Source organism: Echinops telfairi, unplaced genomic scaffold (genome assembly GCF_000313985.2).
Source record: "Echinops telfairi isolate 266 unplaced genomic scaffold, ASM31398v2 ScPeMD7_7;HRSCAF=31, whole genome shotgun sequence".
In the NCBI taxonomy this organism is placed as follows: domain Eukaryota; kingdom Metazoa; phylum Chordata; class Mammalia; order Afrosoricida; family Tenrecidae; genus Echinops; species Echinops telfairi.
In genome coordinates, this window is record NW_022103904.1 from 23,885,223 (window position 1) to 23,901,107 (window position 15,885).

At 47.1% G+C, this 15,885-nt stretch overlaps 1 protein-coding gene across 4 annotated transcripts in view; it reads right to left on the bottom strand.

Moving 5' to 3' along the window:
- SH3GL3 (SH3 domain containing GRB2 like 3, endophilin A3) overlaps window positions 1–15,885 on the bottom strand; it is a 168,596-nt gene that overhangs the window by 24,580 nt on the left and 128,131 nt on the right. For all 4 annotated transcript variants that reach the window (XM_004708083.2, XM_045286411.1, XM_045286412.1 and 1 more), the window contains 3 exons: window positions 15,429–15,587; window positions 8,964–9,067; window positions 6,166–6,272 (listed from right to left, as the gene is read on the bottom strand). In XM_004708083.2, the coding sequence (XP_004708140.2) occupies window positions 6,166–6,272; window positions 8,964–9,067; window positions 15,429–15,587 (370 nt within the window). The remainder of the gene's footprint in view (window positions 1–6,165; window positions 6,273–8,963; window positions 9,068–15,428; window positions 15,588–15,885) is intronic.

Sequence of the window (15,885 nt, forward strand, 5' to 3'; positions counted from 1 at the left end):
CTGAACTGTGATAGAGTGCAACCTCACCTGGGAAGCTCAGCGTCTACTTAACCTTAGTCCACTGCACTCGAGAGCCTGCATCTATCCGAGAAACTGCTGCCCTGAGCACGGTGTGCCTGCAGGATCAAGGACAGAGAGTCCTCTCTAGAGAACAACACCAGGGTCTAATGAAGAAATGTCCTTCTTTGTTCGGGTCAGAGGCCTTAGCCAGCCCTGCCCAGAGAGAGGGCATCCCTGTGTGGACCAGGGCCTGCTGTACTTGCCCACTACTCGCTGGGCAGAAACTGTCCCAACTGTTTTTACTACTATGTGGACCAACAGATGGAGATGGTCTGTCCCTGGACCCTGAATGTGCTGCATCCACCTCACTGGCTTAAGAGGAACTGTCCAGTCTGGACTTGGTTTTTCTCTCTTTTCTGCTGGCTGGCATAGCAGCGACTGACAGGACCTTGGAAACCACTGATGTAAGTGGTAACACTGACATTGCATCTTGGAACCTTTTTGTTTTTTGACAAAAGCTGCTGTTGTGAATGACCATCAAGCCCAACTGATGGCACCCAGTGTGCAAATAAAACTGCTCCCTATGTCGGAAACTGATCACCAGGCCTGTCTTGCCAGATGCCTCTAGGACAATGGTTCTCAATCTTCCTAAGCCCGCCACCCTTTCAAACAGTTCCTCATGTGGTGGTGACCCCCCAACCATAAAACTATTTTCACTGCTACTTCATCACTGTAATTTTGCTACTGTTATGAATTGGACGACCGCTGTGAAAGGGTCGTTCAACACCCAAAGGGGTCGGGACCCACAGGTTGAGAACCGCTGCTCTAGTGGGTTCAAACGACCAGCCTTCTAGCTCATACTTCATGCTATAACCCCTGTACTGTACAATATGAAAGAAGTCTGCACAGCACTGCAACTGAGTAGTCTGTAGGTTATATTTTATTAAAATCAGTAGACACAAATAACTGTAAATGGAATGTTCCATCAAAAATGTAAATTGGTTCTAAAATAGATTATGGTAATGCTTGTATAATCCTTCTTGATATGATGGAACAACTGAATTGTGTGACATGTGGATTGAGTACCAATAAAACTTTAAAATAATTTTTAAATGTAAATCAGAAACCAGTACCACGTGTTATAAAGAGACGGCAACCCTAAATATAATTATGGTGGACAATTTTATTCAATCCAAGTTAGGCACACATGCCTACTAAATAAAGCCTTTTAACCTGAGGCCTATGGTCTCTGTTAGAATTGGACCTAAAAAATACTCCAGGACAAAACTGTAGCTTTATCTCCTTGAGATCAGAATGACTACAAGTGAGTTAGAAAAAGAATACTTTTTTTAGCCATGTGCTTTAAGGTTATTTAAGTGTACACCCACTTAGCATCCAAAAGCATTTTGAGTGACACCGAAGAGATGCCTCTGTGGGACCTGTGTCATGGAGTGACTGCAAGAGACAGCACCAGGCCGAAGGCCGACTGAGGACAGGCTGCAGCCTTTCTTTCCTGTGCTCAATCCTTAAAAACCATCAAAGAAGACGTTTTTAAGTTCCAAACAATGTTAGGAGAAAGAACAAACACGTCTGGAGGACTACAACAATGAGGAAGAGCTGAGAGACAGGAAGGAGTCAAAGGAGGAACCCACACTCAAAATGCTTCCTGGAAAGGGAGGCTTCAAAGGGGGCTCTGGGTGTGGCCGGAGCTCAGGGGTCAGTGGACATGGCAGCTGGAAGACTTGTTGGCGGTCTTGGACAAGAGCAGCCAGGAGAGTCTGCTCCCTCCCTAGGTCCCACGTATGGGGAAGCCCAGCTACTGGGCTCCAAACAGGGGTATTGAATGAGAAGATCAGTACATATGATTAATCTATAAGCAGAACGAGCCAGAGGAAGAGAGAGAGAGAGAGAGAGAGAGAGAGAGAAGAGAGAGAGAATACAAGTGACAGAATTCAGGAATGAAAAACATCACTACAGACCCTATAGATACCTGAATTATCATAAAGGAACTCACAATCTTATGACTGTATAGTGGACAATTTACATAAAATGAATAAACTTCTAAACTTCTAAAGTGTACCCAAGAGGAAACAGATGACTTCAATCACCTTATCTCCATGGAAAAAAACCCCTGAATTCTTAGTTAAAACTTTCACACACACACACACACAAATTAACTTTAGAGTGGAGAAACTGACTAACACCACCTCAATCCAGCAATCAAGATGACCATCAACAATGATAAGTCAGGTTGACAGGACATCTCCAATACAAGGTGATGAAACTGGCACTTGCCTTCCACACGCTTTCTGCCCAAACCCAATTAACCACAAGGAAATCATCAGACAAATGCCCACTGAGGCTCGTACTACAACATGCCCGACCAGATCTCCCAGAAACGCTCAAGGAACTTATAAGTAAGATTTTAGAACCCATCACCAGCAAACATCGTGGCTAAAAGCAGTAAGTAAATGCCCAGCCTCACCATGAATCACAGAGAGACCAACAGACACGGATACCGTCTTTTCCCTTTGAGTGACTGACGTCGGCTGACGTGGCTGTGGAGAAGCTGATTTGTTCACAGTAGGAGCAAGCCATCTTCGGCAGGTAGTTTGGCAATATGTACTACCATTTAAAATGCACATTCCCCTGACCTGGCACTAGAGACTTGCATAGCAGCATATCAAGGTAGAAAGGAGATTCACTGTACATTGTTTGAAACAGCAAAAACAAACCAAAAACCAAAAAACCCACAAACAACCTCCGCCAATAGGGAAATTCTATCTAGACCCCACTGCTGTCGTGTGGCTCCCTGTGAGCTCACGGTGACCCTACAGTCCTCTGACGCATGGTGCAGTTGCGTTTCATCAAGCCAACCACTCATGACAAGCTCATGTGCGGAGAACAGAGTGGCCCACAGGCTTTCCAAGGCTCTGAACCTTTAAGGAGGCTGACGGCCACATCTTTCTTGTATGGAGCAGCTGGGTGGTTACAACTTAGGCCTTTTACCCACCAGGGGTCCTCAGGAGATGGACCTGTGGATCTGCTGCTGAAAAGCCACAATCCGGGAAGCCCCACGGAGTCCAGGCTGTCTTGAGTGAGGACTGACTCGGCGCCACCCAACACCCAACGGGAATCTGTTTTCCGTGTATACATATATGCACTCTATGTGGTGTGTGATGTGTATGAATGAAAACTATGAACACAGTGCCATAAATGGATCTAGATGCATGACATAGGGAAAATCTCCAAGGAAGGATGATATAGGAAAACAAACCAATAAGCCGCAAAACAATCCACCCAGTCGTGATCCTGTGTTAAAAACAACACAAAAGATCTCTTTGTGTATATTGGAAGGGGCTTGAAAACGTTCATGGAAAAATAGAATGAAAAGACATTGGAATTTGTGTAGATTATGTTATGTCAATTGACTTAAGCATCCCCTGAGACTATGCCCCTGAGCCTCAAGGCCCAGCAGCTAATCTCCTCAAAGTGTTTGGTATGGCTAAGAAGTTTTCATCAATGTGCTTCCTGTATGTATGTGCCACTACAGACATAAATATATTTGCAGCAAAAGTAGATACAACTCAAACTCATTGCTATTGAGTCCATTTTGACTCATAGCAACCACGTAGATCAGAATAGAACTGCCCGTGTGGGTTTCTGAGACTGTAACTCTTTACTGGAGTAGAAAGCTTCATCTTTCTCCCTTGGAGTGGTTGGTGGTTTCAATCTGCTGACTTTGTGCTTAGTGGGACAACACACAACACTAGGGCTCCTCTGACTCAGTAATAGATAGGTAGGCAGGCAGACAGAAAGAAATATATAGGAATAGGTGCGGTAGTTACATAATCTGGTGTCAATTTGAGGATTAAGAGTTTAGGGGTGGAGTCTAAACTGTCAATCAGGATATAGCCAATGGGCCTCTGTGTGAGCATGGCCTTCCCCTAAGGATTCTGGGAATCTCTATAATTTCCTCTTGGAGGTGGGAGACATCTCTCTCTCTCTCTATTCAGTCCCTGGGAGACATTGCAGCTGACAAGACACATGGAACTACCCTAGTGCCCAGAGCTGGAGAAGCCACATGGACCTACCTTGATACAACTAGACCTCTAAAGCTGGAGAAGCCACATAGAGACACCTGCCCGTGCTGAGATGCTTACAATGCCACTGGATCCAAAGACTTTACACCTCCTAGCCTATGATTGTCCTGCATTCAACATCATTACATGTATTTTGTAAGTCTGAAGAGGACTTTATAGATTGGTATTGGACATATGGGCTAATATTGGACTTATGGGCTTGGACTGGACTGGGTTGGGATGCTTTCTTAATGTACAATTACCCTTTATATAAAATTATCTCTTATACAAACATGATTTTCTATGGATTTGTTTCTCTAGTCTTCCCGGACTAACACAATGGGTATGGATGAGAATATACACATATGCATGTATATGTGTGTATATATATTTGTGTGTGTGCATGTATGTATGCATGTATATGTATGTATGCATGTGTATGTAGACTCTCATCCATACCCATTCAGCATTCATATCTATCCATGCATCTACTCATAGATCTCCATTATAGGAACACCAGTTTCCACAATTTTGAGACCAGAAGAAGTAGATGGTGCCCTGCTACCACTACCACTACCACTACTCTGAAAGGGATCACATGATAAAGTTCCGGATAGAGAGGAACACAATGTGGGACAAAACTCAAAATCATAAAGTCCAAGTTTCCTGACCAGATAGAGACCAATGCCCCTAATCATCCTTTAGGCCTGACAATTAACTCACCGCATGGCTCAATTAAGAGCTTGAGTAGTGTAGTGGGCTACATATTAGCCCTCTAAAGGTAAGGTTAGCAGTTTGAACCCCACAGTCGCTCCATGGAAGACAGATGGGGCTTTCTGCCCACAGGAAAGAATTACAGCCTCAGAAACCCAAACCGGGCCATTCTATTCTGCCCTGCAGAATATGAGTCAGAATCAAATGGATGACGGTAGGGCTGAGTTTGGGGGTATTTTTTTTTAATGGCTTTCAATTTTCAGCCAAGCAATAGGCAGGTGTTGAAGGGGAACAGTAACACCGGTAAGGGACGCATTTCTTAGAATAATCAAACATCTGAGATCAGAAGAGTAGCATTTACCCGAGGACAAAGTTCAGAAGGGTTAGCAGAGGAGGCGGAAAGGAAACAAGACACAGAGAGGAAGTGGGATGAGTGATGTTTCATTGTGGGAATTGCGATCAGTGAGAGGAAATCAAATGTGTATGAATTTTTCAATGACTACGTGATCTGCTCTGTAAATCTGACCGAATTCATAATAAAAGTTCAAAAATAGTAACATTCACAAAGAATACAACATACAGATTAATGGAGTTTTTCATAAACTTTTTGAAGCCCCTTTGTACATGCGCATGAAAGAATTCTCACTACTTTATTCCCAGTGGCTGCCCTCCAGAGAGGAGAATGGGATGAAGTGGTTGATCACAGAGAGACGGTCTAACTCCACCCTCACTACCATCCAATTCCAACTCAACCAACAGCAAGGAGTAGAGCTACCTTAAACTCTTCTGGGGTGTACAAAGCTCATCTTTCTCAGGGTGGCTTTGAACTGCTGAGCTTGTAGTTAGCAGCCCAATGTCAAACTCACTACAACACCAGGGGTCCTAGGTGACTACAGCAAGATTTCTATCACTGGGATCCATTTTTGTGTTGGGTTTGATTATGCTACTCAAGAATATAGTCATGTGTCACTTGTATAATTAAACATGATATAGCGTTCCTGCTAGCTCCTAGGCTATAGCAGCTACTCAACAAATGCTAATTTATACTTTTTGCAAAATAATACACTATTCTGAAAGAGTTACCCTTTTAAATATAACAGATAATATAACGGGCCCTGTGGTCTAAGTTAAGCACATGAGAAGGCAAGAAGTTATGGAATTCTTGGATTTCACGTTTTGATTCAAGCAGCTGTAGCCGGGAATCCAGGAGCATGGGGCATGATTGGGAAAAGAAAGATTCCCTTGCCAAGTAACCAGAGTAAAGCAAGCTAGAGTTCCAGGACATTCTCACAGGAAGATGCAGTAACAAGCAGTCAGCAGAGGGATCTGGAGGTGCCCGACTGGCAGGCACATGGGACGGCCCTCTCACCTGTGGTCTTTGCTGAAGTCGTGGTGATACTGTTGAGCTCGCTAGGAGTCCGCTTTACTTGCCTTGGCTTGTACTCTCGCTTGGGGATGGTGGTTGCAGCTGCTATTCTGTAACACACACACGTTTTAAGGTGAATCAGACATCTGATGCAGAAAGGAAAGCTTCTTAACGTACATGCATGCTGTATAGATATAAACGTGGGCCATGCATGGGCAGTGGTCAGAAAGGAGGCATTTTCATATCTTTATTCTTACATAGCCCAAACTGAGACAGGTGTGTGCTATCTTAGACTCCCCCCTCCCCCCAACTGTTCACTTGAGTTCATAAGTGAAACTGGTCTTGGTGAAGAGTGTTTGTCTCTCTGAAAGCCTCGGAGGCATCTTAGCCAGTGCCTGGGGAGCACTCACCACTGCAGGCGCCTTCTCCCTCCTCTTTGCCTCTAGCTTTTGTAGTCCATTGCCCTCCAGTTGGCTCTGACTGGACGGCCACTCCCATGTCCATGTAGTGGGCACAGTCACTGTGTTTGGAGTAGCTCCCAATCTAGAGGGTTCCTCATCTTCCAGAACTAAAGCCCAGTGCCGGGGAGTTGATTCCGATTCGCCGCAAACCGCCTCTGGGTTTCCAAGGCTGTCCGTCTTTACGGAGCAGTCTGGCGCATCTTCTCTCCTGGCTCGGCGGATGGGTTCAAACGGGCAATCTTGGCAGTGAGCAATCAAGTTCTGTAAGCTCTGGTTTGCCAGGCTTTCCCGCCCGGCACTGTATTGAATAAAACTATTGTGATACCAGGGCTTCCATGGGCTAATTTCTACAAGAAGCCTCCGAAGCCTTCCTTCTTACAGAGTCGGCCTCTCTCGGCTCCACTGAAGCCTGCCTGCCGTGGGTGGCTCTGTTGGTATCTTGAAATGCTGGTGACATGGCTTCCAGCATCACAGCAACACTTAAGCCACCACTTACCACAGTATGACAAGCTGACAGATGGGTGGGGGGTAGCTTTCCCCTCTCACAGAGATCCGGTTATGAAAAAGCACACATGCTCAGATGACTAGACCTGCAGGCGGGAGTACCCGCTTCAGAGACGGGACACACCTGGATCTGCCCTCTCTCAGTAAAGCACGGATTCCAGGGGCAATCACTCCACATTTGGTCATCTTCATGCTGTTGTGAGGTGCCACCAAGTCGGCTGTCATTCACAACAGAAACAAAACACCGTGTCCTCACGATTGCTCCCACACTGGAGCTCATTGTTGCAGCCATGGGGTCAGTCCAGCTCCCCAAGGCCTTCCTCTCCTTCGCTGCCCCCCAACTTTTCCAAAAAGGATGCCCTTCTCCAAGACAACATGTCCAAAGGCTATGTGATGACGTCTCACCGTCTTCGCCTCTAAGAAGCACTCTGTGGGTACTTCTTCCAAGACTGACCAGTTTGTCCTTTTGGCGGGCCATAGTACTTTAATCTTCTTCTCCAGCACTACAATTCAAGTGCATGGATTCTTCTTCGGTCTGCATGTATGTGAGGCAACTGGAAACACGAAGCAACATCCCTGCTTTTCAATAATTCATTTTCTTCAGGGTTATTAAAATGGATTACTATATATTGATTATAATAACACAGACTGTTAAAGTGGATTATTATATATTCATTATAATAATCCTGTATAAAACTAAGTTTTGTTATCAAACCTGACTTTACAAATAGGGGTTCTTAAACTGTTTTACCCTAGCAAAAGATAAATACTGGAAAATATATGCCTTTTTTTGCCATTCAGAAAGGTGTTTGTTTTTCTCCCAGTATTTTTGACATGCAATTCAATGACATTGGCTATATTCATCATAGTGTGCAACCATCGCCACTATAAAATGGGTATTTTTTAACCCGCTATATAAAGTGGGCTCCCATGCATACCACATATGGGAGTGGTCATTTTCAGGAAAATATAGAATGTGTTTATCATTAGAGCCATCAGAAAGCACCCTTTCTTTGGCTCAGAAAATAATTTTTGAGTCTCCTGATAAATACCGCTTAGAATCAACATTATGGGCATGGCCTAGTATTTTACTGGTGAAGTAAAAAAAGTATCCTTCCCAGATCTTTGCTTGTGTGCCAGGATATTATCTCTTCCTTGTCCACGTCCAAATTAGCCTTGGTGTTAAAGTGGGCTACGCAGCGGGCTGCTAACCACAAGGCCAGCAGTTCAAAACCACCAGCTGTTCCTTGGAAGAAGCAGCTTTCTAATGCTGTAGAGCTACAGTCTCAGAAACCCACAGAGGCAGTGCTACTCTGTCCTGCTGGATTGCTATGAATCCGAATAGACTCATGGCAGCGAGTTTGATTTCGTTCTGTTGTTTGTTTGTTTTTTAATTTTTTCTGTCCACATCCCAATGAGTTGGGGGTGGGGGTGGGGGGTGGGTACTACATCATCACCCCCAACGTGAAAATGGGGAGCTAAACTCTCCTCGAGTCGTCAGGGACTCAGGGGCTGAAGAGAGGTCAGGGAAAGGGCCTCGGTGACAAGGTCAATCACAAAGGAAAGGAAAACCCTGGCCACATCCCCCTTCCCCAGTTCAGTCCGATTGGGCCGAACTGTGCCTTATCACCACATTCTCCCACGCTCTGCCATGAAAGCCAGCTAAGGAAAATTCAAAACAGGCTCGAGAAGGGAGTGGGCAGGGGCAGGAGAAAGCAGGGGAGGGAGTGAAGGATGGAAGGGAGAGAGGAGGAGGAAGGAGGGAAAGAAAGAGGGAGGAGGGAAACCGGAAAGGAGGCTCCTTCCGACTCCCTTGGACGCTGACGGGGCTCTTACCGTATCTGCAGCCGGGTGTGCAGTTCCTGCAGAACTTCTGCGGACTGTCTGTGATAGTCTAAGGCTGCGTCTACGAACACCGCCAACTGGCTGACTTGTTCTACCTGCGGCAGAAGTGGGACATTACTCCACCGAGGCTACAGCCGGTGGAGTTTGGAGAAAGAGAGAGCGTGGAGACCAGTAACCAACACCCGGCTTTGCAGGGAAGCTGGCGGCCGCAGCTCTGGTCCATTTCGTTCCATTTCACCTCAGCCTCTGCCTAATGAGCCCATAGGGCGTGGCCGAGAGCTGTGTGTGCTGGGGGACCATGTTCGCGTCTAGTTGTGAACAGGAATTTGATGGGACTCGATAAAATGCCTGTTTTTCTAATGAGAGGTTATTCTCAGGGGGATTTTGAGGCTTTCTGCTCACGGGCCTGAAAGAAAATGGAGGAATGATGCTTTGCCAAGGACAAGCACAGCCAATATTTAGTAGATGACTTGCTTACGTAGAAAGGGATCTCTATGGGCACTGTCTAGCGAAGCCAAGTCAAGAAGCAAAGTAAATGAAACTGTTCTCCGAGAGGGAAAAGGAATCGGGGAGGAACACGCTCCCCAAGACTAAGCTTCACCCCTGCCCTGTGCACTTTCACTGCTAGAGACACAAGCTATCCGAGACGCCGAGGCACGGAATGGACCGTGAAGACCAGCACTAAACCAGTGACTAACATACAGTGGATGCTTTAAAAAACAATTGAAAAGGAAGAAAGAGAAACTATGTCTTGCAGGAACCCTTGGGTGGTGCAAACAGTTCATGTACTCGGCTACGAACCAAAGGTTGGAGATTCAAGCGCACCCAAAAACACCTTGGAAGAAAGGTCTGGTGATCTACCTGTGAACATTGAACTCTGGCAACCCTATGGGGCACCTTTCTGGTCTGGCACATGGGAGTCACTATGAGTCAGGGCCAACCAGATGGTTCCTGGCTATGTCACATAAGACAGAAAGGAAAAGAGGAAGCCCTACAGGTTCCGAATTTGAAGAAGAGACTCCAGGAAGGCCTGAGAGCTTCCTCCACATCTCGAGGGGGCTGTCCTAGAAAAGAGGGCTTAATTTAACTCCTTTCTCCAATGGCCGGAGTTAGGACTGAGAGGTGTTGCTCTGCCCTAATAGCAAGTCATTCTGGGAACTCTCGGCACTGGACAGAGACTCAACCAATTCGACTCAGGCTCTGCCCAGTTTTCCTACTTAACTTTTCCTTATTTCGAATTTCCAATCAACTCCAGGGAGGGAAAAAAAAAAAAAAGATTGCCTTGTTTATTCACTCCTACAGGCTCACCCTGTATCACCAACCATGGATGCGTTTGCTCCAAGATCTAAGCTGTTTCCATGTGTTGCTGCAAACCCTTCTCCACTTGCCCGTGCTTTCCTTTCCTTACCTATTTATAACACTTTCAGTATGGGATCGGTATGGATTTGGGGTAGACATGGCATTACACTCGTGCCAAACTTGGAATGAGCATCTGAAATCCCATCATGTTATGTCACCATCTCTGTGGCTGGAAAAACAGGCCAACCAGCCTAGCCTTCAATTTCCAAAGGCCCAATAAACAAAACAAAGACAGCCTGGCCCCTACAAAATCCTAAGGATTTCTTAAGTTTCACCTCTTTGGTTTTAGAACACATGCTTTCTCAACAAGCCCAGCGTCACGGCCTACCATGATCATAACAGACTGTGCTACAGAAAGAAAGCTTCACTCTTAGAATGCAAGGCTTCTGTACTTGGTAAATCTGTGCAAAAAAAAAAAATTTAAGGGTAATAATTTTGCACGGTGCTTGACATTTCACAGCGATGGTTTTTAAAGAAACAGTGAAGAGTCACTAAAGGAAGATCCTTTGAAACAGATGTGGGCTGACAGGGCTCCCGGGCTAACCTCTCCGGAGGCTAAGCATAGGATTATGCTTATGAGACTCCGTCTCAACTTTTCCATCCAATGGCTGACTTTTAGAAGGACATGAGCCCCCACCCCCACCCCCCCAAGCTTAGGGGACAGCAGCAGTACTACACAGGGCGGCACCTAGTAGGGGCTCAAGGCAAACACTGAAGGGAACTCAGTGAGTGATGACAACGTGGTGCCGCAAAGAAGTGATCTTCTCTCTATGCCAGAAAATGGAAACTTCTAGTTGCCTCTCAGACAAGGAACTCTGAGCTCCATGTTGGGGTCCAGTCAGTGGTCTCTGCTTCCCAGACCACAAGTGGACTCAACTGTCTGCACAGGAAAACCCTAAATGAAAGAGTAAACTCAAAGAGGCAAACCTTGTCCAGAAAAGAAGCATTACTCCCACCCGCCATCTCTCTGGGTGGAGAAAATCCACCTGCTGCATGAGGGCAGCTCGTCGGTGATGAGGAAGCTCCTTGGTGGGACTGGAGAGGGCTGGAGAAAGCATCAACTACTGTCTGGGGCACCTGGGCCTTTGGCTTGTCCGTGCCAGAGATCAGCAGGTGAGCTGAGAGCACCAGGCCTACCACTGCCAATCACTTCCCTTTACTCTCCTTATCCCCTTGCATTTAGAGTGAGAATTCCCTGACCCTCTCTTCATCTCCTCTTACTCCTCCTGCTCCTACAGATGAGACTGAGGGTGTGCCTTAGTTACTCTGTCCTCAAACCCTGGAGGCCCCTATCCAGATGATAGGAGAGGCCTGCTCTCCACTGCCGGCTTCCCAGATTGTGCCTGGGTGGGTGAGTTCTGTGGCCTCTGCTGGAAGCCCCTCCCATCAGTTGAGGTTGACTTCAGATCCAAGCCATACCTTCCAAGCTAGTTTGCCAGGAGCCCTGTATATGCAATCCCAGGGGGTTACCGGCAGTTACAAAAGAAGCATCACTGGCTTTCTGGATCTTCAATTGGCCTCAATCTGAAGGTGAGGTTGGTCAACAAACAAATAAACAAACACAACAACATATCAATGGGTACTCCCCCAAACTCCAGCTCACAAGAAGAGAAGCCTAACCATGTGGTGGTAAAAGCAGATGGGCTCTTGTCTGCCGGCCAAAAGGTTGGTGGTTCGAGTCACTCAGAGGTACCTTGAAAGAAAGGCCGGGTGATCGCTTTCTGAAAGCCCAGCCCGTGAAAGCCTTAGGGAGCACAGCTCTGCTCTGATGCACGTGCAGCCAGCATCAGTTGGCATGGACTAGATGGCAACTGGTTTTTGGACATACACATTGTTTGGAAGAAACGTCAGGGCCTCTGTCATTTACCACCATGTTCCCCTGAGAGCATGTGCTTGACGATCTACTCAGGAAGTAGGAGCGCACCTGTCTCCCATGGGTGCCCAGTCAGGTGGAAGTTTGTCCAATCCAGTAGGCAATGGGAGAAGCACATGTCTTCATGCAGAGCGTCCCACCAGGACAGGAACCATGCACATGAGAGACTGTGACTTCCGTTGGACATACAGTTGGAGACGCAGAGGGAGCAGGAAGTTGGGATCCTGGGGCTGCAGACCATTGGCCTTTGTCTGGTCTCTACAGAAGCGTGGAAGAGGGGCTATAAGTATGACATCGGATCCACCCACCGTGGATTGTCCCTCTGTCCTCCCTCAAGTCTTTCTGCACAAATATGAGGCAACTTCAGCATGAGCCGTTCAGGCCGAAGGGGTGAACGGAAGGCCTCCTTGTGGGTGGGACTGACTTGCCCACTCACCAGGAGAGATGTCAAAGATTGCCATCTGAGCGAAAACAAATGGCTTGGAGAGAGGATCAAGAGAAACATGAACATATTTCAGAAAAAAAACAAAATAAAAACAGAGCGAACTATCCTACCTCTTCCTATTTCTTATAGTGTTTTTTAAAACATGGGAAGTTTAAAAGAAAGCCACCTAAAGTAAGGTCCTTTTCAGCACTTGGGGGTTTCATGGGGAGCAGGGATTTCAAGTGGGCTCTTCCAGGGCTGCTGCCTGGTCAACAGTGGGCCCGGCATTCACGGCACTCCATCCTGGCACACGAAAGGTGATTAGGCTGGTTGGGTTGACTGGAATCAAAAGATTCAAGACGTCAATGAGTCTTTTGATAAACTGCGATCAGTACAAGGCGGTGTGAGGAGAAATTAATCCTCGGACTTGTCCCTGCCAGTTTGAGAGCATAGCAGACGGGCCCAGACCTACTCCCAGGGGAGACGGCTCGCCCAGTCGCCAAGGTCAGGCTCAGGGCAGGGACTTGAGAGGGAGACAAGGAGTGGAAGCCTTTTCCACTCAGGCAGCAAAAACACCAGAAACACCCCCCAAGGCAAAAGTGGGCGGCCGGCCCTCAGTCAGCTTGCTGCCAGCTGGGGGTCACAGTCCCCTTTATAAGGTCACTAGGCTTCGAAATAAAACAACCGGCTTCATTCCCTCATCACCCAGTCAATTGCAAGTCATGGTGACTCTACTTGCCTCCCAGGCGCGGGGACCGCGGGCCTGGATGAGGATGCTCACAGCCCAATTCCCGGTGCACATCATGACCAGGGCTGGAGAGCTGACTCCAGTGGGAGAAGACTCACAGTTATGAAATAAAAGTGATTCTTAATACACATTCTCATGACTGAAAATAGTCTCCACTATGTCCCTCCATAAAGGAGCTGTCATAGAAGATGCGCCTGACTGTTCGCTATATTCCTGAGGATTACCAAGTTAAGAGCAACCAGGTTCTATTGCCCATCCCACCCTACAGAGTAGCTAACTCCCTTCTGACGTCTCCTGCGGAGACTGATCATAGATTGTTCCCCTGGGGAGCACTCAGGGGCATCCTAGGGCAGGCCTCTGACTCTATTGCCCGCTTATTGTATTGCCCATTCACTCTATGACGTGTTCACTCTATTATGTGTGTGTGTGCCTGTTGAAAGATCTGTAAGCTCCATGATTGAAACATATAGTAGATGGCCAAGCGCTTCTTCCAGACCCCTCTGGGTGCACGCAAACCTCCAATCTTTCAGTTCGTAGCCAAGCCGAAAGGGTTCATGACGAATTCCCTATCTCCTCCAGCTCCCCTTCAGCTGACCTGCCCTAACAAAAGAAAAGCTGGCTAGCCAGAATCACAGTACAATGGAGACCTGGCATTTCTGAGGGAGAGGTCCCTAAGATCCTCTCAATCCCTAAGCCCCCACTCACCATGAGGGCACATTGAAAATTCCGAGTCCTGCTTCCCTTCCTGAACGCTCAGCCATGACCAGTCCAGGGATTGGAGGGAGGGCGATGAGCAGGATCTCTGACTGGTTAAGAGACCCGCCTGCCGACCTCGACGGCTTCCCACAAAGGACATTGTGACATGGGATTTCCATTTCCTGTGAAATCCCGAACGCTGTGGCCTCACCTATGACGGCAAATCAAAAGTCTTCCTACTGGGAGTTCTGGTTCATCTATTCAGAGTTGTTTCGAACACAGCATGCTTAACCATGCCTAAACATGCCTCGGTGCTGACTGGGTGGGTGTTCTCTCCCAGAGAGAACATGTTGTCTCTCAGAGAAGCTCAGAGGCAGGAGATTCAGTCTTCAGAAAACTCTGGAAACTTTGGTCACAAAGCGGACCCTAGAGCTTCTCAACATGTCGACCCCCTTCACATAGTCAGACCACTTCTCTCAGTGATACTCCCTGGTCTTGTCCAGATGCCTACAGAAAGAGATCCAATCAAAGCAGAGGTTTCCTAGGGGATTTCCCGGGGGCAGTGAAATTCAAGCTGGAGAGGTCAGTTCAGAAGGCGATGGTGAATGACTGCTTTGGGGGATTCCAAATGAGTATACGTAACAGAGTCTTTTTTCAAAGGACACAGGACTATCACAGGGGCTTATATGGAGAACTTTTAAGAAAGTCAGAAACTGCTAGTGAGAAACCAGCCAGGAAAGTTGCACCAAGTATTTTTCCTCCCAATCTCAATAATGCTCCTGCCATGTTTTAGGGTAGCTGGGCTGATAACGTGGTTAGGAAATCGTACTCCATCCACCAAGCCACCTTGATCTTGCCCCAAACTCAAAGGACATTATCAGAAGGAACCCCATGGGAGTCCCCCCAAGGGTGGCCAAACTGCTGTTGGGACGTGGTGCAGGTCAGAGCACACTCCTTCAGGAAAGAGCACACCAGATGGAAAAGACCACCTTCAGAAGCGCATGGACCTAGATGGAGGAGATGTTGAGAAACAATGGCTTCGAGTTCTGCTCTTTTTGTTGAATCAAGGTGGCTGTGATCTGTGACTTGCCCTTGTAAGAAAGCCAACTGTGAAGTTGCCCTAAGACAGCCCCACCTCCCCCGGGGTCGTCTCCAGCACAAGGGTTTCCCAAGAGATCCCAGTCAAGGTGTCCCGACTGTCTGAGAGTCTCTCTGAGGCAAGAGAGGACTACAGCAAATTCCAGAAACTTGGGTAACAAATCGGGCCCTAGAACTTCTCAAGCGGCCGATGCCCTTCACACAGTCATTGTTTTGTTTATTTACAGGAAAAGTCTCCTGTTGGCTTCAAATACTTACATCGTTTTCTAAAAAATTAAACATGCTTCTTTCAGCCAACTCCTTTGACTCTTGAAATTTTTCTGCTGCTTGTCTGATGTCTTCATCTGGTATCTTACCTACTCGCCTCTTTTTATAATCATAATCCAGGCGGCGGCCTTCCAGCTTCTTCAGGTGGTGCTACAAGGGAAAAACAAGCCCCTCAGGGAACTCAAAGCAATCATTGTTGTTTTTAAAAAGTCATTGATTTTTCTCTCTCTGAATCCTCGGGGGCAGGAACCCATTTTCCACTTCCTTTGTTTGCACCTCAGCACATGGTGGAGGCTCACCTCATTGCGGATACTCAAGGACTATTTATTAGAGGTGATGAACAACTGAAGGTGTGCAGGAGTGGATGGATGGGTGTGTCAGTGGATGGATGGATGGATGGATGGATGGATGGATGGATGGATGGATGGATGTGTCAGTGGATGGATGG